The sequence below is a fragment of the Meriones unguiculatus genome, chromosome 20 (genome assembly GCF_030254825.1).
Source record: "Meriones unguiculatus strain TT.TT164.6M chromosome 20, Bangor_MerUng_6.1, whole genome shotgun sequence".
NCBI lineage: Eukaryota > Metazoa > Chordata > Mammalia > Rodentia > Muridae > Meriones > Meriones unguiculatus.
The window spans coordinates 68092628-68117698 of NC_083367.1; the positions used below are offsets into that span (position 1 = coordinate 68092628).

The 25071-nt window shown below is 43.0% G+C and overlaps 1 protein-coding gene across 13 annotated transcripts in view; it reads left to right on the plus strand.

Moving 5' to 3' along the window:
• The window catches only part of Syne1 (spectrin repeat containing nuclear envelope protein 1), a 459455-nt gene that overhangs the window by 47397 nt on the left and 386987 nt on the right, over positions 1-25071 (plus strand). Inside the window, exon 1 of one of the 13 annotated variants that reach the window (XM_060373520.1) lies at positions 15418-15586. The exons of the other annotated variants lie outside the window; for them this stretch is intronic. Coding sequence (XP_060229503.1) covers positions 15547-15586 — 40 coding nt within the window. The 5' untranslated portion in view covers positions 15418-15546. Of the gene's footprint in view, positions 1-15417; positions 15587-25071 lie in introns of those variants that run through there. 13 annotated transcript variants of the gene reach the window in all.

Genomic DNA, 25071 nt, shown 5'->3' on the forward strand with positions numbered 1-25071 from the left:
CGTGATATACAACCCACAATAAACCTATGTATGTATCTATGTGTACATGTATGTGTGTATGTATGTATGTATGTATCTATCTATCTACCTATCATGCACATATACATCTTACAGAATGAATACCAGTTAAAGAGCTAAGAGTAGAGTTCAAGAAGTTTGCAAAGAGGGCTAATAGAAATGCACACGCAGTCTGTATTGGTACTACAAGGGACTCAAGACCAATGCTGGGAAGGAGATACTAGCGAAGCCATAGGGGAGTCAGGATTCAGAGGGAAGATAAAGGCTTGATTCCAGCTGGGAGATGAAGGCAGGGTAAGTGCAGGAACTCCCGGTTCAGGTTCAGACACTGTCAACGGGCAGATGGTATCTAGTAGGCAATGTGAACAGTAGGATGTGGGCCAGGATGAAGCCCCAGCGAGTCAGGAGTTCCCTGCCTGTGGGTCTTCTCACACCCGGCCCCAGGTGATGGGTTAATGTTGAGGGTGTTAGCAGCAGTGCTGGTGTTCACCAGTTCTTGGGTCACAATGAGGGAGCTTGTACTGGCTGCTCCTCTGTGTCTACATGAGCGAGAATCGTCGAAGAGGAAGGAGCCTCAGCTGAGTGAATGCTGCCGTGAGGTCCAGCTGTAAGGCATCTTCTCAATCAGTGATCAGTGGGAGTGGTGCCGTCCTTGGGCTGATGGTTCTGGGTTCTATAAGAAAGCAGGCTGAGCCAGCCAGGGGCAGCAAGCCACACACCTCTGTGGCCTCTGCATCAGCTCCTGCCTCCAGGATCTTGCCCCGTTTGAGTTCCTGTCCTGAGTTCCTGCTCTGACTTTCTTCAGTGATGAACAGCAATATGGAAGTGGAAGCAAAATAAACCCTTTCTCCCCAACTTGCTTTTTGGTCGTGGTGTTTTTTCACAGCAACAGAAACCCTAACTAAGACACTGCCCACAGCAGCACCTTCTGATGCTGAAATACCTTTAAAGTACATCAATATATAAAAAATTGAACTGGGTGTGGTGAAGCACGCCTTTGATCCTAGCACTTACCAAAGCAGAGGCAGATAAATCACTGTGAGTTCAAGGCCAGCCTGGTCAACAAAGTGAGTCCAGGATAGCCAAGGCTACATACACAGAGAAACCCTGTTTTGAAAAGAGAAAAGAAAAAAAAAGAAAGAAAAAATATCTGTAAAAATTGATATTTTTATCAGTTTTGTGGGAGGGGCATATGGGTTTATGCAAATATATGTGGATGTCCATGGAGGCCAAAAGCAGGCATTGGGTCCTCTGAAGTTGGAATTATAGGTTGTTGTAAGCCTTCTGAAATAGGCGCTAAGAACTGAACTCCAGTCTTTTACAAATGCAGTAAGCCCACTTAACTGTAGGACCATCTCACTAGCCCAAAAACCCCTTTAGGTACGCATAAATCTAGAAAATACAATTCAGCCCAGAATATTAAAGTCTGTGCCTTTTAAATGTTTTTCTATGGGCCAGGGGATAGGGAGCTGGGAGGTGGGGATGGGGAGTAGGGGGTTGGGAGGACGATTCAGTGGGTAAATGTGCAAGCTTGAGGATCTGAGATCAGAGTTCCTATACCCATGGAGAAAGTCAGGCGTGGGTGCCTGCAACATCGGGGCTCCCGGGATGTAGACAGGCGGAGGGCAAGGGCTGCTGGCCATCAGTCCAGCTGAATCTTGTAAAGGAGACTGACTTGATAAGGGTTTTCCCAATGTTACACTGCAAAGAGGAGAGCAATTGTTTGCTTGTTTAGGGTGTGCACACATGCTTGTGGGTAGATGTAGGTGCCTGCCTGTGCATGCACACGTGGAATCAGTGGTGAATGTTAGGTATCTTCCTCTTTAGTCTCTCTCTACCTCACTTTTAGGGAAGGGTATCTCTCTCTCTCTCTCCCCCCTCTCTCTCTTTTCCTCCCCCGTCTCTCTCCCTCTGAACCCCAAGTTTATCATTTCACTGCTCCCAGGTGTCGCTGCAGGGATGAATTTTATTGTACATATGAGGGAGAGAACAGCCAGAGGCATCTAGAAAAGTCCAGAGCAGGGAAAGAAAGTAGTAAACTAAACATGTCTATGATAAGGGGAGGGAGGAAGACAAGAGAGAAAGGCAAGAGGGGGACTGTCCAAGAGAACACCGAGAGAGAGCATAACTAAACTGGCAGGGTCATATAGGCATCAGAAGCTGGGGGAGGGGAAGCCTATGAGCTGGAGAAGCTTAAGGTGAGGAGTTAGGTGAGAAGAGCAGAAAAGAGCCAGCATGTCAGCCTGGGCTCTGTTACAGGTACTGGAGATGCTGAGACAGCCTGAAGGCCAGCATATGCTTTGATATGACAATAGGGACCTCAGATAGCCATTTGTCCTCAGTTTCTTTTAACACAAATCAGTGAGTGCTACCCATCTACTCCTGGATGTGGCTTTCACTGAGGGCAGGTCTATCCACCAAAGCCTGCACCCTAGGAGAGAACTGCTGATTCTCTAGGCGCCTATCAATTACCACTAGTTCCTTAACAAGGGATTGGAGCTCCTGCCCACCTCCTCTTTCCTTGCTGAGGTCTTGTCTGGCTTGAGTTTGTATGGGCCTTGTACACACTGTCTCAACTGCTTTGAATTCATACGTGCAGCTACCCTGCCTTGTCCAGAAAACAGTTTTCTTTTTTTTTTTAAACAGTCATCTACCATCTTCGTCTTTAATAATCTTTCTTCCTCTTCTCCTACAATGATGCCCTAGCCTTGGGGGGAGGATTGTGATATCGAAGTCTTGTTTATGAGTGACCCACAATCTTTTATTCTTTGCCCTTTGACCAGCTGTAGGTCTCTAAGTTAATGGCCGTCTACTACAAAAGGAAGCTTTTCTGATGAAGGTTGACAGTTGCCCTAATCTATGAATATACCGCCACAGCATTAGCAGTCTGTTTTGGTTGAAGAGTGTGTACATTTAACAGAGTGATAGAAGTAGTTTCTCTCTTAGAGCCTATGACCCATCAAGCCCCAGGTTCTTAGTGCCCATAGCAGTGCCAGACATGGGTTTCAACTGGCAGGGCCTTCAATCTAATCAGAAAGTAGTTGGTCACTCCCATGACATTCATGCTGCCATGCCAGGCCAGTCATGTTGGCAGCTTTCAGGGTTCTCAGCTGAGTAAGGCTGATTCTTTCCTCCTCCAGTGATGTGCACAGAAAGCACCTTTCAGCACTGTGGAAGCTGATGATGAGGGATGGAGCTTTCAGCTGAGTACCAGCTTGATTTCTCCATGTCTCTCTTCTTTGTTCTTTCACACTGAAGCTCAAGTGTAATCATTGAATGATGACTAACTGGTGTGAGTGTTCGCCTTCACGGCTGGATGCAAGATGATTCTACATACGTGGACCTCGACATAACTTGCGTCTGGGCCTCCCGTAATTCGTTTTGTGGAAGGTACTGCTAGTAAAATAGATTCAGATCCTGGTGGAATGTTTTTAATGCTTCTTATTTTTAAAAGAGATTTATTCGTATTTTATGGGTATTGAATGTTTGACTGGATGTTTGTATGTGTGCCTACTGTCCCCAGAGGCTAACAAATGGCATCAGATCCTCTAGAATAAGTGTTATAGACTATTGTGAAACATCATGTGAGTGGTGGGATCAGAACTAAGGTCCTTTGCAAGAGTAGCCAGTCCTCATAACCACCGAGCTGAGCTGCCTTTCCAACTCCAACATTCACTTTTTCAAAAATTTTATTCCTGGGCTGAGAGGATGGATCAATGGATAGAATTTTTGTTATACAAGTAATGAGAGCCTGAGTTTGAATCGTAGAACTCATTAAGAAGTTGGGCACGACCACATGCTCATGACCTCAGCACTTCCAGCACTGAGGAGGTGGGATTGGAGGTAGAGACAGGAGGATACTAGAGTGAGATTGTCAGCATTTCCTGAGGATAAGTTCTAGATGCTTCTCCAGCACCAATCACTAAATCAAATTTAGAGACTGTCTAATAGGGGCCAGTGGCAAAAAGTTATAAGATACAGAATCCACTCACCTTTCCATCTTTTAGGGGTGCTTGTCCCTTCTACAGGAAGTCTAACCAACTATTTCACCAAGAGAATTTGTCTGCCAAGTGTCTCATCCCTAGAAAATATGTCCTTTTCCTTCTGTAGTTTGTACGTTTTCTTCCCTGGCTCCAGGCAATCAGGAGGTGCTACCTCATCAGAGTAATTGGCAGTGTTGTGTGAATGACACACAGACCCGCCCTCTCCGAATCAGTATTTGTTCCTGAAATGTTTATTGGACCAGAAGCAGCTTCCAGCTCGAGCACTCAGGACTGATACAGATTTTTATGCCTTCATGCCTCCTAACTAGTGACAGGAAAGCACCAACACGTATCACCTACTTAGCATAAAACATCAGTAAGCAAAATCCAGGGGGCCAGTTTTATTCTACAGCTTTGGTCTTTACATTAGTTAACTCTCTTCCACGAGGTGTCTTATCTTTCCCTAGCAGAAGATAAGTTAGTTTCTGGAGAGACTTTTTTCCCTGGTCAGCCTTTCCAAGAGGAAGGAACTTCTGGGTGTGGGCAGTGATGGGCCTCATTTATAGCTTTCTGTGATGAACTGGTTTTGTGATAGTGGGCAGGTCATGAACCCTGAAATTATTTCTTAATCCACAAAAGCATAGAGTTTTTAATTCAGTGGGAAGGAGGGAATTCTTTTATTCTGCTTATTTCCCTTGAAGTCCTTCCAATTTGAATCTCTCTTATTAAGAACAGGAAATGAGCATTTTTACATAAGAGGAAGGCCTGGAGAACTGAGCTTCATAACAGTTAATAGAACTGTCCTTAAACAAGAAGCATGAGAAGACCGGGAGAGGACAATATGGACAAACAGAGAAACACATTTTCATTTGTGGATGTTGTGATTTACATAAGTTTGAAAGAGGCATCAACGTGGTCGCTATGTTCCTAAAATCCTGAGTATTGTATAATGACATTGAACTACCACCCAGGGCCTGGGTAACGTCCTTGTGCTGTAAGTGGGAGGACTTGAGTTCAGATTCCTAGCACACACTTAAAAAGCACGTCTGTATCCCAACACTGGGAGCAGAGACAGGAGGCTCTCTGGGTTTGTGGCAAGCCACTCCAGCCAATCAGTGAGCATGAGAGTCAAAGAGAAAAACCTCTCCCAAAAGTAAGGTGGAAGTGATGGAAGAAAACACGTATATGCATATACATAAATATATATTACACACATACACACAGAGGAAGAGAGAAAGAGGAGTAACAGTCAAATACCTTTAGTCATTAAGTGTAGGCATGATACAAAAAATATAATTTCTATTTGTCTTCTTATTTGCTCAAAGCAAAAAACAGTCCAAGTATAGTTAGGAAGCTGCCCCACCCTTCCCGTAACTGAAAAAGTGAAAGGAGAAAAAGTTTAGTTCTTGTGCCTACAGGCAGGCTGATCTCTTGGCAAAGACAGAAAACCTGTGGGGATGGATAGGCTAGCATCACCAGTTTTTCAAATACCCGTTCTAAAAACCAAACAAGTTACATATCGCCAGAAAACAGGTAACAATTTAAAGCTAAATTTAGTCACATGCTACACTTTCCTTGCTGATAATTAAAGGCAACAAAATGATATTTCTTCTGCTACAGAAGTTGCCACCTCTCTCCCAGTAATGGATTCAATACAGTACAGCCATAGTAAGCCAATTTTGTTCTTGAGACTTTCCTCCCTTTGCCTGTGTGGACACTTTACAGCCATGGGCTTTACCAAGGAGTCAAATGTTCCCATCTCAAGACAAGAAGGTAATAAGCATTCTTCCTTTTGCATTACTCATTTACTTATTTAGCATATGTGTATATGCACGCACCTGCACACATGCATATGTGCGATTCATGGCATGTATGTGTAGGTGAGGTGACAAGATGTAGGAGTCAATTTTCTCTACTCTGTGGGTCCTGGCATTGAACTCACCAGGCTTTGGCCCAAGTGCCTTTTGTTGCTGAGCCAACTCTGGCTGGCATCACTCCTTTCAGATGGGATTGAAGCAAACACATATTGTACCCTTCATCTCGAAATGCCTCCTAAGCTGCAGATATGGAGCTCGGGATTGCTAGCACCCCTTGACTCTGTATAGATGTTTGGTCATGTTCCCCAAGGAATCAGTTAGCTCTTTTGGCTATTATGTGTTGTATTTTGTTGCTTGACTTTCCTCTTATGTGTATCTGAGTACAACTGAACACTAGTGAATCTCAGTGAGAGGTCACTGCCAAGGTGTTTTTGGTTTTTGTTTGTTTGTTTGTTTGTTTTTTCTTTTAAGCAACACTAGTGATTGTGTGCATTATTTCTTGGCTTTAAAGAGCACCAGAGAACAAAATCAATCAGTCAAACAAACAAAACAAAAACCAAAGCTTCAGGGAGGGTTCCAATTTCTTTGGTCTGCAAGGACCCCGGGGGATACACTGTAGGGTAGTATTTAGTGTTGTATTGAGTGAAATTAGGTCAGTGAGATAGAAAATTGTCAAATGGAAAACATCGCTGTATTCCTGCCTGGATTAAAAAAAAAAAAAGCCAAAGTAAACATTAGATTAAGGCAGCAGTTTTATTTCTTCCCATCTTGCTTTCCAATGAGAGACGTGTCTTTCCTTGTCCACCTTTTCTTGAATCCCCCCAGAGTGGTGATGTCACCCTAGTTCTTCCACTTTGGAGGAAAAGGTCCAGGGCAAATGTTCTCACGACTCTGTGATGCTGAGAACACGGTCACCATTCTCTTCTCTTCACCGAGGTTAGTGACCGTAGAAAGCTTTTTGGTGTTTCTGGACAACTCCACGGGCAAGCCTGTAGAAGGAGCCGGCGTTCATCATTTCGGTTGCTCCTGTGGAAGGTTACTACAGCAAGTCTGAATTCCGGATAGGACCAGGTAGAGTACGCCCGGCCCCAGGCTGTTCTGATGAAGGAGGTGAACAACCCAGCCCTGTGAAGCTAGACACCCGAGGTAGCCTGCGAGCCCTATGCCCAGTGACACCAGACTGGTTGGGCATCACCAGGCAGGCTCAGCGCTCCACTTTGGTTCTTGGCAACTTCTGGTGGCTTCATGGGCCCCAATGACATCCTATCTATTAGACTCAAAAGGCACAGGCTAGACTACACAGGCTGATGACATGAAAATGATACTTGGGGCTAGAAGAGGGAGCTTCAGAGGAGTGTTTGAAAGCATAACAAAAATATTTTGATGTGTTTTAGGCCCTCAAATACTTACACAACGCAGGCAAATTATCAGGAATTTTACTTCTATATTATTCAGTGTTGAAGAGAAAAATAAAAACATTTATGATTGTGTATTTCATTTATTTTGAATTGAAATTATGATAACTTATTTAGGACTTATTTTTTAATGACTTAACTCACTGAAGAATTTCAGGGAAGTTGTCAGACTGTCTAAACAACAGCGAGATAATTTCTAGACTTGTGGGTTTTTGTGTTTTTTTTGGTTTTAAAATTATCTTGTTCAGTAAAATGTAAATCCAACAAGTAATTAGACGAAAACTGCCAAGAAGACATCTTGGTGACAGACTTGGCTGTTCCTTGTAGACGTTTTATCAGCTTATACAAGTCGAAGAAGCACAAGTTTGCCCTCAAAGACAGGTGGTTTCTCTTCCAAGTCAGTTTAGATGAGCACAATTCACACTGCCAGAGTTTTCTTCCAAAAGATCTCTACGTGAACTGGGCACGTGGCTCTGAATTGGCAGAATCACCTGAGAATACAAACGCATGTGATTCGTGAATATTTTTCTATCCACCTTGCTTTTTTTTTTTCTCACCATTTCAACATGATCAAAACCTATTCTGGCCTATTTTTCCTCCCTGCTGCAGATATATGTGCTACTTGTCGTTTTTAACAGTGTGCCTTTACGTTATTAGTAACATTTTAAAAGGGTCTTTGACCTTTCCGATTGGAAGTGGTTGTCATTTGGTTTAATAATGACCAGGGCTACACACCCAGTATTGTTTCGTGTGCATTTCAATGATTAACTCCAGGTTTTCCGGTACCATTATGAGGCAGATGGTGGTAATATTCACATTTTGCATGAGTCTGTACTAATGTCCAAGAAGTAGAGGGAAAAATAGAATTTGATACTTGCTGCTGAATTCACAGAACTTTCTATTGTATGTAATCCATAAAGTGATCCTCAAACTTTATTATGCACAAAATCACTTGAGAGTTGTGTATTTGTGTGTGTGTGTGTGTGAGAGAGAGAGAGAGAGAGAGAGTGCACGTGCGCGCATGCACACGCCCACGTACACGCATGCTGGTACATGCATGAACTTGTGGAGACTGGAAGTTGACGTCTGGTGCTCTCAGTTGCTATCTCTTGTAGGCACTGAGTCAGGCTCTCTCACTAAACTTAGATGTAGCTTGGCTAACCAAGGAGCAGAGTGACCCTCTTGTTTCTGTCTGCCTCTTCACACACACTAGGATTGCAGGTAGCCACCATCACACGCAGCTTTTCACATGAGTGCTGGGGATTTGAACTCAGGTCCTCATGCTTGCACAGCAAGCACTCTCTCTCCCTAGCTCATCACCCTGAGAGTCTTTTCCTTGGAGATGACATATCTGATACTGGCGGCTACTTTGACACCAGAGACTTCTACCACAAGCTTCCTGGTGATGCCAGCGCTGCTGGCCCAGGCATTTTGAGAACCACTGATAGACCCAAAATCTAGATTTTAGAAATAGAAGGTCTTTGATGTTCAAAAACCTCTGTGTTCAAGCATCCTGTGTGCACTTCACTGTCTCAGTCTCTATTTTTAACTTCAGTAGTGTCAAGCGTTGCCTCACAGATTTTAAAATCCATTTTGTGAATTGCTGGTTTTTATTTTTTAATGTAACATTCATTGTGGCTACATTGGGGCGTCCTTATTGACTGATGCACCCCATTCACACTCTCTTCCCAGTCTTCCCGTGTCTGTCCCCTCTTGTTACCTCCCCCCTTGCCACCCTCCCAAATAAGTAAAAAGAAAAATAAGAATAATTTCAGAAAGTCCAGTTTGCCTTGTCTGTCAAGTCACTAGAGAATGTGCAGACTTCCAGTGACCCGCTCCATGGGTAGAACTGAGTCCCTCTCCTCCCAGATCCTGCCAGAAGCCATTGGTTGTGGAGATCTACACTTTAGCATTCCTGTCACATGTTTTAAGAGTTCCCTTCAGTGGTTTCCTGTCCAAGCTGTTACTTTTTAGGGCTGGGGGTTGGCTGGGAATATGGGCTGTCACAGAGCCTTCCACAGCCTTCCCTCTCAACTGAGTATCTGTAGTCATTCACATCACAGCAGAAGCAGCCTCCTTGCTCTTCATAGTCACGGAGCATGGGCCTCCACACAGTTTCTGGTGACAGCGTAGACGGAAAACACAACTCCTGACTCCTGGCTGCAGTAGGACCACAGAGCCAGACAAGGCTGTCAGAGACAGCTCAGAGCACAGACGTCAACATGGCCTCAGGGATAACGTAAGCCACTCAGATAAGTATGGCCTCCAGGGGCTGCACAGCCCACAGACAGCAACATGGCTTCAGGCAGCAACATAAGCAAAGGTGTCCACACGGCCTTTGGTGTTAACTCAGCCATGGACATTAACACAGACCCCAGATGCAGTAAAGCGTGGACCGAGCCATGGCCCCAGCAGCGGCACCAAACCAGCTATCGCCATGACCTCAGGTGGCAGCACAGGACACCCACATCCATATAGCGGCAGACGGCAGCAGCGCATACAAATATCAGTGTGGCTTTGGGTTGCACCACAAGCTCCGGACATCCGCATGGGCCTTGGTGGTAATATGTGCCACAGACATCAACATGGCCCTCCCATGAGCAGCCTCACTAGTGGCCAGATTGCTGGTTTGTATATTAGCAATGTGATACATAGGTTTTAAAGCTTTTCTCCCTGACTTGAAGATTTTAACTTCTATTTGGTAAATATTTCCCGATTCGTCTGCCTTTGTGTTTATAACATCTGGGTTGTGCAACCATCCCTGTGCAGGTAGCCGTGGCTACAGAACAAAGGCAGCTAAGTAAGCCAAGCAAGCCTGCAGGCAGCTTTCCCCGCTGGTCTCTGCTTCCATCCCCGTCTTAAGCTCCTTGGCTTCCCTCAGCGATGCTTTACGACCTTCTCCTATTCTCTTTTGGTCGGAGTTTTATCGCAGCAATCGAGAAGCAAACAAGGTCACCCTCCTACATTACGTTAGGCTCAGAATGTCGCTCTTCATCAGTAAGCCTTGGTTCTTACTCTGTTTGAGGGCATTTGTTAGGGTCACTTCACTTCCTTTCATTATTTAGATTGGTTCTTAGTAATCTTCTCTGCTGTTAAGCTGGACCAGAATGTCATTCTGGCCCTGCATGCCATTCTGCTCTGCCATGTCCTTCCTCTGTGATCACAGGAATGCTAAGGGATAAATACATGTTTTCATGTATTTTAATATTTTGTAGCAGAAATGCAGTATAGCCATTCCTGGTTCATTTCAGATCTGAGACAATCATCAAGAGGACTGATGATCAAGGAGGGGTCTTACCTCTGTTCTTATCTTCATAGAATGTCAAGAATGCTCTCTGCTTTAATGATCACATTTTACTTTGGGGATTTGGCACACAAGAAAATCGATAAATGCCAATGTTCTGCTGTAATAACTAGCTGCCATTCAGATAACAGGAGAGTTTGGCATTAAAGTCATCATGACATTAAAAATATTCCTTCATTCTCTTATTTTTTTCTGTTGCCTTTGCTTCAATATATGGTAGAGAGAGTCTAAGTAAGAATGGAGACAAAAAAGTTCATAGAGACGTCCAAATGATCTTCCCTGTGCACTGACTTCAGAGTAGCTTGTAGATTTACCCAATAAAGCTCTTCGCTGTTATTGTAAACATTCTAGTAGTAATAGGTTAAGGAAATTGTGTTCAAGTTTATACTATTTTGAAAAAAGAAATTATTCATTAAATAGCACAATTAGAAAGTTAATGGCAAACCATCCCTATGGGTTAATGAATGAGGGTATCATGACATTATATACACACATGTATGTTCACAAACATATATACACATATTAATATCAGTCAATATTTATAAAAGAGAAACAGCTACTTTTAAGAACATGTGTGAACCTGAAGAACCTTATGCTGAGTAATTTCTAGACACAGGAAAAACATTGCATTAATTTCTGAAATCTAATAAATAATCTGAAGGCATGCTTTTAATATATATTTTATTTATGCTTCATCTATCCATCTATCTATCTATCTATCTATCTATCTATCTATTTATCTATCTATCTATCTATCTATATCTTTCTCCCTCCCCAACCCCAATCTCTTCCAACACCACAACACTGGGTAAGAGTGAGAGAAGGTTAGTGAGGCGAGAGGCATATTTCTCCTGAGCTGCTTCCTGCTCTTTAGGGTCATCAGTTTCCTTGGGGCAAGTCCAGTCCTCCTGACGGGACATCTCCAACTTCTCTTCATCATGTTGCCTCAACAGCAACAAGGAGGAGCACCAGCAGTTTTCCTCAGAGTCCCCTCTCTCTCCCTGACTCTGGTCTTTATTCCCTCTCAGAGTCCTCAGAATTAAACTATCTGCAGCTGGCAAAGAGCCCCTCTCAGGGCCAGCACGAGGCAAATAGTTTGCTGCTGTGGACAATCTGTATCAGTCCCATATCCCAAACCTAGGATTAAAGCATAAACACGTTTAAATATCGTAAACCAAGACTTCCACTATAACCAGTTCATAGACACCAGTTAATAGGACAGTGGCTACAGGTACAGGTGGAGAGGGCAATGCCGGAAGGTGTGGGCCAAAGGAGCTAAGCTGCCGTCCGGTGGGCCACTAGGACAGCACGATTAGAGACCGAAGGTCCAGTTTGTTGACTATTGCTAGTAATATATTAATGCAACCAGGTGGTGGTGGAGCATGGCTTTATTCCCAGCACTCAGGAGAAGCAAAGGCAGGCTGAGCTCTGTGTGTCTGAGGCCAGCTTGTTCTACCCAGAAAGCTCCAGGGTAGCCAGGGCTATACAAAGAAACCTTGTCTCGAAAAACCAAAGTAGTGGTGTTAGTGGTAGTTGCAATAATGAATAATAATAATGATAATGATAATAATAATAATGCACTGAAATTTTACTGAGTAGATGTCAGGTGCTCTTTACATAATAAAAGGTAGTAATGGCCAACTTTACTGACCATTTCACACCATAAATGAGTGTATTACGGTATGACAAATACTCTGAAAATAAAATTAGAAAGTCAACGTTTAAAATAATATTTGAAAATTTAAAAGATAGTCTCTGTAAGGCACACACGCACAAAGAGTTGGGGTAGTGTTTCTTTGACCTCTGAGACTAAACCCTTAGGTGCTGGGAGTCCCTCCTGTGGCCACCATTGTTAGCCAGATTCATCCTGGAGTGATGTCCCAAAGACACCTTGCTGGAAGTTCATTTGTGGTTTTGCCTCCTGCCTGATGTCCATTTGGCACCTGCACATTGATGAAGGGCTCCACTAAGCCTTATCCGACAGCACCGCCAACCTGGGATTCGGTGCCAAGATTCTGCTTTAACCACGCTTTTATGCCATTTGAAAGGTGGTAGGCTGGACGGAAATTGCTTCAGAATCTATATTTTGCTGCTCCCCAATCTTCCTGTTTCCCCTGAGCCTCATTCCAGCCCCACCTCCTCCTGCTGCTATTTTCTAACTGGCTACTACGACTTGAAGTTGCCATTATTTCTTGAGGAAAAGAAACACTGCCCTTGAAGCCCAGTGAACTGAAAATAAAAGAGGACAAGTTGGTTGCTAACTGGAGTTTAAGAAGAGAGAGCGGGTTATTAAAAAACCAGCCAGCGCCTCCTCCAACCCTGTGTCTTTCCAAGGTTGTTTTCACTTTCCATGTGAAGAGGTGCTTAATTTATACTTAACAAATATATCTGTTTCCAGTGTCAGAAATCAAGATGGGGAAGGAGGAAATAAGCTCCATTGTTTCTCCCTCACTATTAGATGTACCATTGTTTGTGGAGGAAAAACAAAAATAAAAACAAAACAAAAAACCCTTCCTACAGCCTTTGAAAAACTGGGCCTTCAAGGATGCTGAGCACAGCTTCTGTATCTTCCCTTTTCTCCTTGCTCAGGCGTCTCTTCCCACTGGAAAGTCCCCGTGACACCTACACTAGACAGCATTGCCTTAAATGTACCTTTTCATCCCCACAGCCCCGTTCTAGCATGACACAGCTGCTTACCAGATGATGACGAAGCTTAAATGAGGAGTTTGAAGGGAGAATCACTCAGATATTGTTCACTTTCTCGGGCACATCCGCACTGGGGCATGAATTCGAAGCAGCATAAAAGGGACTTAAGGTTCTGCATCCTTTGACTCTTTGGTGGTGGCGGCGGATCTCGGCTAAATTCAAGTGAGACTACAATGAATGAGACTGGAGAGCCAGTGCCGACGAGGCTGGGTTTGGGCAGGGAGAGACGCGGCAGAAAACATGTTCACGTGTCTAAACTTCCCAAGAAGCCCCAATTCTTAGTTTTATGGAGAAAGAGCCACTCAAATAGAAACTCTGGCCGGGCATGGGGGCACAGTCCTGTAATCCCAGCACTCTGGGAGGCAAAGGCAGGAGGCTCTCTGTGAGTTCAAGGGCAGCCTGATCTGCAAAGTGAGTCCAGGACAGCCAAGGCTACACAGAGAAACCCTGTCTTGAAAAACCATGCATGAATGAATGAGTGAATGAATGAATGAAGACTCTGATTTCTCCTGACTTGTAGAAATGGCTGAGCATGCCTGCGTTTGCTCACACATATTCCACTAACAAGTTATGAGGAAGCAGGAGTAAACGCTTCTCTATTGACACAGATGTTAAATAAATAAAAAGTCAAGAATAGCAAGAAGTAACAATGACTAATAAACAAAATCTAGATAAAAGCTGGGAAAAGCATTTTTACAAAACATCCAGTGAGGAGCCGGCCGAAGAGATGGCTCAGCAGTTAAGAGCACTTGCTACTTGCAAGACCCAGGTTCAATTCCCAGCTCACACATGTTGATTGCCAACCATTTGTACTCCAATTCTAAGGGGATCTGACATGTTCATCTGTCTTCTACAAGAACTGCACGCACAGGTTGCATAGACATTTTTGTAGAAAAGTGACCCATATGCATAAAACAAAAATTAAATAAATCACAAAAATTTAAATGTTAAAAATGTCAAGTGAATTTTTGTAGTGGTTTTGTTAGGCTTTTGATGTCATTTTCAAGTCTCTCCTCCAAATGGGTAAACTGAGGCATGGAGAGGCCAAAAAGTCTCACAGTAAATAACACTGCTATGAGCCTGAGTCAGACACTGGCCTTCCCAAAGTCCCAGATCTACTGCTGAGAAAATACATGCTTCCTTCCGCCTTTCTGAGGACCAGGAAAGTACTCTTGGGCACTTTCAAGTTTATCATTAACAACAAACATCACTATCATAAGAGGGAGGGAAAAATGAATTGGAGTTGTCTTGTTTTGGCATCAGGCTGCAGGAATGGTTCTGGTTGATTCCTGTTCTGTATGGAAGTTTCAGGTCAAGGAATTATTTTTATTTGAGTCCTAGAAAGACCAACACATCTGTGAACATTTCTTCTTCTTTCTTGAACTGCCTTGGGCAGTATTATATGAAACTTTTAAACACTCTTTGAGCCTTTTCACTCCAAACATTTACCTATGAGTTTTTCTTAACTGACACTTTTTATGTTCAAATAACATAAAAATATTTCTACTATTGCTCTAATATATTGTAAAAATATATAATATTTTTACCCTGCTGTAGTGTGCGTAGCAAATGCATTAATCGTAGTCTTAATGCATGTTCGCTATCAGGTGTTTGTAGATAACTCAGGAAGTTGACTAAACAAATTAAGAACAAACTCTATTATACCTGTGTAAACACAAATCAAATAAGCAGCGTTGCAGTATTGGTCAACAAAAAGTTCGTGTAGTTTCTTCTCTCATAGAAAATTGAAAGTAGGAACATAGTTTTAGAGTAAGACTTCTAGGTGCTTTTATTTAACTCAGATTGTTTCCAAACAAACAAACAAAACTTTTAGAAGTTAGCCATGTTTTATTTTCTCTAGCTGTGTTAGAATTTAAGTGACAAAACCATGTGCTTCAAGTTGAACAGCGTGATGATTTGATGCTTGTACAAATTGTGAAATGACTGCCATAATCGAATTAGCAATAAGAGTGTAACATAAAAACACCCAAGTTCTGAATTATACAATGGAAACTCCTCCCCCCTCCCCCAACGCCATGAAAATGCCGCTAAAGCATTTTTCATAAATTGATGTGCAAACAGCTCCTGAAGAAAGGCTGGCACAGGAGTGATGCATTTGGTGTGTACGCAGGGGGTAAGGCTGAGGAATGAGGGAGCTGAATGCCTGCACAGGCGTGTTGCTATAGTGATCTGTGAAGGAGAAAGCTGCGCACAGAGCTGATGTTCCCTTAGTGAAACCTGTGTTTGCTGTAGATACTGACTGAGTTGAGACAACTTTCAAAAGTCAGTAGAATAGGTGGAATATGAGGAAAACAAACTGCAAGACTCCAGGTGTGATAAAAGGTACTGTGTGTTGCGATTGTTCGAATGTGTGTGGTACTTGTTTCCTACTTCATACTTGAGTCAGGGTTACCAAAATGTGAAGAACACTTGGAATAGACTTTAAAATAACTCAGTAAGTTTAAGATATTTTTTTAATTCTTATTGTATCTGAATCTAAAATGAACAGAAATGAAGTGAATAGTCTCAATTGTATTTGTGGCTTTGGAAAACAAATAAACTACGTGTAATGAAAACCTAAATAGCAAAATTTTCCATGATTCTTCATCAGTATCTTCATCGGTGCATGAACTTTGGGCATTTGGGGAGAGCTGAGGAATACCTCAAACTGATTAAAGATGCTATTGAAACCTGACTCACAGGACAAAAATTGTCATAGTCTCTTCATGGATCTACTTCTATTTCTTTTCTTTTTTCTTATAGAATAGCTTTAAAATTTCTAACTTTTAAGTGTTCTGATATATTTCATTTCTTCATGTGAATATAAAGGAATTATTTCATTATGGTTTTAATTTTTAATTTCTTTTTTATAGATTTCTTGAGTTACAACAGGCAAATTGTATATATTTGATGTATACAACTTAATGTCTTGATTAGTATAAACAGTGATTATCAACATAATATCACGAAGTTACGGTATGTGTTCTGGAAATATTTAAAATCTACTCTTGCCAGCTTCAAGCGTCTAAGATCACCTCCTAGCTGTGCTCACCATCTGTGTAGCAGACCAGCAAGCATGGTTCTTATTCATCCTTTGGACGCAGCAACATATCCCCATTTTTCTCACACCCCAGTTTTGGCAACCTGTATTCTTCTCTGCTCCTTTTGAATTCAGCTTCCTCAGATGCCAAACATAAGTGAAATTATATAGTCTTTATCTTTTTTATTTGATTTATTTCACTCACCAAAACATTGTTGTTTCTTTCAGAATGTCACAAATGATAGTTTACTCTTTTATGAAGTTGGAATAATATTGACTCTATCATCTGTCTGTCTATCTCTATTTTTCCATCTATCTATCTATCTATCTATCTATCTATCTATCTATCTATCTATCTACCTACCTATCTATCCATCTATCTGTTGATAATATATCTATCACCTATCTGATGTTTTATTTATCCATTTATTCAGTGGTGGGCATTTAAATTGAATCCAAACTTGCATAATGTAAGCAATACTGCATGAACTTGGAGGAGTAGATACCATTTCTTTAACACACTGATTTCATAACCTTTGGGTGTATCTTAGCGGTGAGATTGTCCAACCATATGAAGTTCAGTTATCAACCTCATGAGAAGCCTCTGCACTGTTCTCCATAATGGCTGCACCAAGTATATTCCCAGCCATAAGAAAGTAGGCAATTTCTTTCCTCTTTAGTTATTTGGTAGCAGCGATAATTTCTTGTGTAAGGTCAGCTTCACATCTGATTTGCACCTTCTTATGGTTTGATGCTGAATCTTTCCCATCTCCTCGTTCTTTACATCCATGTCCTCTGTTGAGTAATATATGTGTAGGTTCTTTTCTCCTTTATGTATGGTTTATGTACGGTTTGTGTAGGGTTGTGTGCTTCTGGCTCTGGAGTTCCCATGAAATAATGTGCCTTCTTAAACTCATAGTATTAAAATACTAGGGTGTGAGTGGGATATAAGAATGTGATTAAAAAAAAAAAACCCTTTTGTGCTTTTGGTAAAAAGGAATAACATAAATATAAAAAATACAACAGAAAGTACAATTGAGTTCCATAACAGAAAACACAACACAGTTTCCTTGTTGAGAAATGAATATTTTGCAAATTACTCCTTTCCTTGATTTCTTATTCTGTTGCTTCCTTCTCTCACCTCCTATCTGCATCAATGGAATGTCTGTCTTCTTCTTGGACAACTCTTTAAAACTCATCACGCATGCTTAGGTGATTAGAAAAGCAGCTGGTTTAAGACCACAGAGAATGATTGATTTGTAGAAAGCTAAGGCAAGGAAGTTGAAGGCAGAATATATGTTCTAATTAAGTGGTCTTCTTAAGGGGCTGAGAAAGTTGCTCAGTGGGTAGGAGAGACCATGGCTCTTGCAGAATTCAGTTCCCAGCACCCACACTGCACGGCTTACCACTGCCTGTGACTATAGCTCCAAGCAATCCCACACCTCTGGCCTCCGTTCACACCCTCACTCGTGTCCACAAAGCCACGTGCAGATAAACTCACATAAATGTAATTAAAGATAATAAAATAATAATAAAGTGGCACGTGTTTTTAATCCTAACACAAGGAAAGCAGAGACAGGAGGACCTTTATGAGTTGGAGGCCAGCTTGGTCTATATAGCAAGTTCTAGGTCATCTAAAGCTACACAGTAAGAACCTGTTTCAAAAAAGCCAAAAACAAGGAAAGCAAAAAAAGGAAGCCTGGAGAGATGAGATGGCTCAGCAGTTCAGAGCACTTAGTGCTCTTCCAGAGGACCAGAGTGTGGTTCCCTGCACCCACATGTAGGCTCACAACTGTCAATAACTTCAGCTCAAGGGAATCCAATATCTCTGACCTCAGCAGGTCACCTGCACACACACACACACACACACACACACACACAATTTTAAAAACACATTTTCAGTTCAAATTCTGTCTACATGTCATTCCTTGTCAATTACTTGTCAATTCCTCAGTTTTTATTTCTGTGGGCTCCTAGTGACCACATTCCTAAGCTACGAGAGTGGCATCACCTGCACAGAAGCGTCAAGTGTGAATGGATGGCAATATGGAGGCCAGGGAGAGGTGGAACAGCAATTGCTGGAGTTTCGTGGTTGGAGAATTCTCCAGGCTGCATTGGCTGGCTCACGACCGGAAAAGCACAGCATGGCTGCTTAGACTTAGGAATCATATAAATCTTCAAGGAAAGACTCCAAGTAATAAATGAGCTAAAGTGCTTGGCCCCTTCAGACAACTGACTGGCAGCCTCCTGACAGTGTGGCCTTTTTCTTACCCCATCCAATGTGTTCACACTCACTTGGATCCAAGAAGGGGCAGCATCTTGTGGAGGTATGGGGCTTGGCTCTGGTGTCAAGCATCCCCGGAGGCAATCCCTCTGAATGTAATGTCTCTAATGTGACATGCAACAAACGAGACCTGCACCTCTCTTTGCCTTTTGGACTTAGTAACCAACACTGGAGCTGACACAGCTGGCGCTCTGTGCTGCAAATAGGGTGTGTCCTTCAGTTCGGAGGCCAAAGCTACCACATTAGTCCTTCTGGACTCGCCATCAAGCCTTTAAGGAAAGTAGACCCTGCCCAGGGCCAGCCCATGTCCTGCAGCTGATTGATAGTTGCAAATTCTCTGTTCTCTGCTTCTACTGAGAACATCACTCAAGACTGCTCTAGGTTCAGGGGTAAAACTGCATCTCTGTTTGACATCTCCCTCCCAGTCCCACTTCCCTTCTACCCCTAAAGTTGCTGAGAGCACATCCCCTGAAGCCTACCCACCCCCTCCCCCCGACCCTGTTTCTACAGACACACAGGATGATGAGGCAGATGCAAAAGTGGGTGTGTGGAAGGGAAATGATGTTGCGGACTCCCAGGTGAGCCAGCTTCTAAGAATCTGGTCACACTGTGTTTCCTGTTGAGGGGCCTAGAGCAGCAATGACGTAGACTAAGAATTAGGGTAGAAAAAGTGAGAGAAGAAACAGGGGTCAAAGTGTCACTGGGCAGGGCACTCTGTGGCTCAAAAAGATGGTAGAATATATCTGCCTAACCAAGCAGCCAAATCTACCACTCAGCTGGGTTCTAGCCAAATCATTGCTAATGTGGGAAAGGAGGCCAGAGTGCTAGGAGGATCTCACTTGACTGCTTCTCACTTGCTTATAGCATTTGCTTGTTGGGACACTGTTTTGGACACCCCATCTCTAGGCTTACAATAGTGTCTACCCTACCTATTGTTTCTCAATATATTTTGGAAACTACTCTCATCAATATGTACATGAAAGTGGAATGAGGAGAATGAAGACCCAGGTTTGGGTGGCAGACAAATGCATGTGCCTTGTCATTTGGTGTTGGTGTCGGCTGGCAAGTCGATTGACCTTGCTATGTACAGTATCTTAAAGAATGCAGTGAGGCTGGGGGTTGGCAGGGCTCCGCTGTGCTCATGAGGCCTTAAACATGTTCCTTTCCTCAGAATCTAGTGGGAAAAGGATCAGAGGTAAGGAGTGCCTTTCTCTCCTAGCAACCAGCGGGTGACCGATTGGGGGAGTCTGGTGTGGGTACTGCCACGCTGAGCTGTGGCAATGTTTAAATTGGGTAACGGAAGTGCTGTCTGTCTGTAGCGTTATGCCAGCCACATAGGTTCTAACTAGACGATACAATTACGTTATTAAAAAATTAAACACAAGTACACTACAGGTAAGCTCACCCCAGCATGTCATTGGGTTGGGACCCACTAGGGATAGCAGATGCTATCTGTCAGGGAAGTCCCTGTGAGCAGAAGTGGCACAGAGTCCTGGGAATCAGCTGATCTGCACTGACAAACAGCTTGTCACTGCAACCCTGAAGCAGGTGGGAGCTACAGTGCCCTCTAGTGGCCACTATGTGACCCGGCACTCAGTGAAGTCCAGTGGCTCTCTGAACACACATGCCAGGATGGAATTATTTGAGACTGAAATTGCCAACATCGCTCTTTAAGCCACAGTTTGACTATGTGTTTTAATGTTACCCTTTTAGACTCTTAACTGTTTCACCTAATTCTATCCCAGTTAGTGCCAAAACTGTAATTTATTTTACATCTTAATGGGATGGGCCAAATATAATAGAAGTCTTCCATCAAGTTATTTTACTTGTATTTGGAAAATGTTAGAAATATTAAGATGTTGAGAGATAAAAGAAGTTCAGAACAGGGTAAGAGTAAGACATAATATTAGCGAGAATGTAGTCTCAAAACATGAAAATGTGGGGTTATGATCTTGAACTGGATTAAGATGAAAGAGAAAGTTTAATTAAAAAACAACAAAAGCCAAATATTAAACTTACCCAGTAGAGAAAAGTCATGGCTACTTGGGACAATCATATTTGTTTTTTGAACTTACACTGACTTTTGAGGCACGAAGTTTCTTCACAGTAGTGTTACCCACTGCTTTTTGCCTACACAAAATAATACAGTGTATTCCGATGCACAGATCGTCTCTGGTGTATTATCATTTATTGTGTGTGCTTGTATGGATGGCTGGATGTGGGCGTCTTTACCACTGCACATGCGTAGAAGCCATAGTATGGCTGTCAGGAGGTAAGTTCTCTTCCTCCAGCTTGTGAGTCCCGATGACTGAACCTGGGACAAACACCTCTTCCTGCCTCCCTCGCCCGAATTGTAGCACGTTAGTATGTTAATGCTGATGCAAGTGTTAACATAGTGGTATCTCAGGAAACTTTCACTATTCCATGTACTTCCACTGGGCTGGTCTTGTTGAGCACTTGCAACTGGGAAAAGAGCTTCCATAGTTGTGGTATCTTTTGCAAAATGGGGCGTTGTTCATCTGTTTGCAAAATGGCTTTTTTTATTTGTTTGCTTTTGTATGTGGCAAGATGGTCCATCTCTTTTGTGACCTCCATGCTAAGTGGAAATGCACTAGGATTGGTTGTCTTCTTGGCATTCTTGTGGAATTGAATAGCAAAAAACCCTCAGCCGTAGGAGTAGAGCTTCCCATAGCTTCTCTACTAGTGCTCATGGTGGAGCTGGGGAGCTGGTGCGGGGGGGGGGGGGAGGAGGGGGACAGTTTCCCCATCGCGTCGTCTTCAACTCCAGAAACACTCACTGCTCATGCATTTCATGCTGATGCTAATTTTTATTTTCTTACCCAAAACTTGAACTGTGCTGCAATTACTTTTGATTTCTGTCTCCCCACACTAGACTTCAAGTACACAAACCCATCCTTTCAGTTTGATGCACACGGGCTGATTTCAGGGAAATCTGTTACATAAGCAAACCAAAGAATCAGATTATGTATCTGGTTAAAACTAACTTAGCACAGAGTCTGAATACCCAAATACTGATTTCTCTCAATTCCATTATTCTCTAGACTTCGTTTATCTGTATTTATAATTTTCTTTATATTTATCTATTTCTCTTTTAAAGTTAATCTTATTTTGACTGGTACATAACTTTTGCATATTTACGAGGCAATGTTTTGAAGGCTATTTTTGGGTAATTAGCATACGCATCACTTTAGACATTTGTCATTTTCCTTTAAGTAGCACGTACAGATGTACTCACGAGCTACTTTAGGGTATAACGCATTACCATCAAGTATGTCACCCTGGAGTGCACAGGACACCAGAACTCAGTCATCTGTCCATGACCTATGGCCCTGGTCACCTCTGAGCCCTTTCCCGCCGCACTCCTGGCCTGGGGTGACCATCACAGTACTCCTTAGTTCTGTGCACTCGGCCTCTTCACGTCCCCACATGAGTGAAGCCAGGGGGAGTTCGTCCTGTCCGTTACCTCATCCAGCACAGCTCCTCCAGGGCCGCGCTGGCATCTTTGTCACTTGCCTTCCACTTTGCCTTGGTTTTCTTGTTTGTATCTGGGTTCGTGGTTCAGGGAATAAAGAGCGCTCTGCTGTGCTTGGCCATCTGTTTCTGAGATCAGGTTAGATGAATATTCAGGAACACGTCAGTTTGCCTGTTCTGTAGATACAAAGCATTCTGATCGCCTCACTCTGTTTTTTTTGTTTGTTTGTTTGTTTTTCCCCCCCAAAAGCTACAGCATATCCATAAGTAAAGGCTAACCAAAGGATAAACATTTTGCTGAAGCAACTTCAATTTATTATCTTTACCTAGACCTAAGAGGCACTGAAGGAGCCACCAGCAGGGACAGCCGCAGAAGACTGTGCTTGGCTTCTCCTGGCTTCTGTGTCTGCGTACCGTCTCTGCATTATGGCTGTTCTCCTGGGCACGCACCACTACCACTGCTCTGCACACAGTCCTTTGATGAAGACAGCTAAGCAAGCAGCCTGTTTTCACGGCCAGGGTCTTTAGGATATTGGAATTGCCACATGGTACCCACGACACTTAGGATGTATGGCCCTTAACCAGAGTCTGTGGCAGCCCTTGGCAATCAAAGAGACACACTTAGACTTCTGAGAAAAGTATTCACATCAAATCAGATAAAAGTATGATAGCAAATAGTTTTGATTCAGGTCCTAGCGATTGTGCCTCCTCAGGGGAGAGTAAGGTCACCCGCAAGAGCCAAGTGTTCCCCTATGGCTTCATCCTATGACTAACCCAGGGCACACCATCTGCCATGCGTCCTTACCAAACCATCTGTGCTTAACCGGCTCCACCCTAACAGACACATCCTGCAGGTGATCCAGCATTCTCATACAAAGCCGAGTTTAGTTTTATGCTGAATGTAATGCTGTGTAATTTTCCTACACTGAGAATGGCAAGTGGAAAATGTTATGATAATTAGTCCAGGCTGCATTTTTAGCCAACAATAATCATCTTAAGCTTTTCAATTACATTTTTATTAACTTGTCCTGTATGTTTTTGAAAATACGTATTTTAAAAGTTTAGAATGCCAGCATATACCAAACACAGTATCAGGACAGACGCATCTTCTCCCTGCTCACTTCCTTTCTATCGCATTGGATTTGACTGCCAGGGTATGTCATATATCATATAAAACTTCAACTAGATTGGCTAAAGTTGTGCAACTTCTATACAACTTTCACCAAAGTTCTTAGACTCATTGAATTTTGACCTTTCAAACAGTGAGTTCCACCCAAATAAGCAGATCTATTATAGGGATAGCCTACTATGACATTGACATGTGTGGGTTTATATGTATATATACATATATATGGTTTAAGGACAGGTTAATAAATTGGAAAACCTACACACTGAGTCTCTGTCTGAAGTAATATCCTAACAGTGACACTCTGGGCTCACGCTGGTCCACAACATGTAGATGCACAGGGCACAGTTTAGGTCATGGTTTCAGCTGGGACAACTCTGATCTGCAGTAGAAATCGTCTCTGCTTGTAGAGGTCTTTCATTACCAGGCTGGAGTTGGAGTTGGGGTACTGCTGGCATCCAAAGGGCAGGAGCAGGGATGGCATCAAACATCTGTCCTGGCAAGGAGACCCGCCACAACAATTCTGTCTTGCTCATGGTGTCTACAGCTGGGCTAAGAAGCCTTCTCTCGGAGCCTCAGATGGTTAAATCCCTGTCATCCAGTGAGCCTCACGCTCAAAGTGATGGCAACTACTGCATTACACAATGTGATTTAAATGAAACCAGGATCTTTTGATCTAGTCTCTGGCTTTACACACTGAAAAAATACAACCCTAATTCTCAGTCTTAAGAACAGTCTGTCTTTCCTGGCATTTACTTAAAAAGGAATCTAAGCAGTAGTCAGATCGTGACGTGTCCTAAAAATGTGCTTTGATCACTTCCCCCTCAAGGTCACCACTCTTTCTGGAAGTCTATTGATCTTTGCTCCCTCTCCCCTCTGGCTGACTTTACCATCAGTTCCTGCTGGGTCTTATGCATAGTCATTTGGATGTTCTGTTCCTTGGCATTTTTTCCTTCATTATTCATTCACCAGAACATCAAAATCCCAGATGATGAACCCAAGCAAATAATCAAGTTAGCCTGAAATCTCTTCATCACAGAAAGAAAAATGTAAACACACACACACACACACACACACTACACATGTATTAAAGGGTCTGTCACGTAACTAAAATATTTTAGTTAATCTTTGTTGTGGCTTAAAACAGTGACCAGATGGTCATAGTGGCACAAGCCTTTAATGCCAGCACTCAGGAGGCAGAGGCAGGTAGATCTCTGAGTTTGAGGCCAGCCTGGTGTACATAGTGAGTTCCAAGCCAGGGCTACACGGTGAGGCTCTGTCTCAAAAACAAATGAATAAGTAAACGAGCAAATTACATTTTTAGAAGAACTCATTCATGTCTGGATGAGAGTCTGCTCAGCTGGTTGATTGTAAACCAAGATGGACAGACTTATCAAGAATACCTACCTAGCCCAATGGGACATGAAGTGAGCTCCTTGCTTGAGAAATAACTCCAGAAGAAAGCTTTCCTCCCATGAGAACCATGCACTCAAGGTTGTCAGCGTGTCTCTGTGTGGGAGAGTGGATAGCACATGCCTAGGCTCTCTGGCTTGCCTGAGTTCCCCTGCCCTCACCTGCAGCATTTGCTGAACTCAGATGACTCATCTGACCGTTGGCTCTGACTGTAGGAGGTGACTTTCAGTTCTTCTCTGTGCTCCGCAAAGGGGCCCTTTTCTTTTTTTAATTAATTTTATTTTATTAATTACACTTTATTCATTTTGTATCCCCCCATAAGCCCCTCCCTCCTCCCCTCCCGACCCCACCCTCCCTCCCCTTTCTGCATGCATGCCCTTCCCCTAGTCCACTGTTAGGGGAGGTTCTCCTCTCCTTCCTTCTGATCTTAGTCTATCAGATCACATCAGGAGTGGCTGCATTGTCCTCTTCTG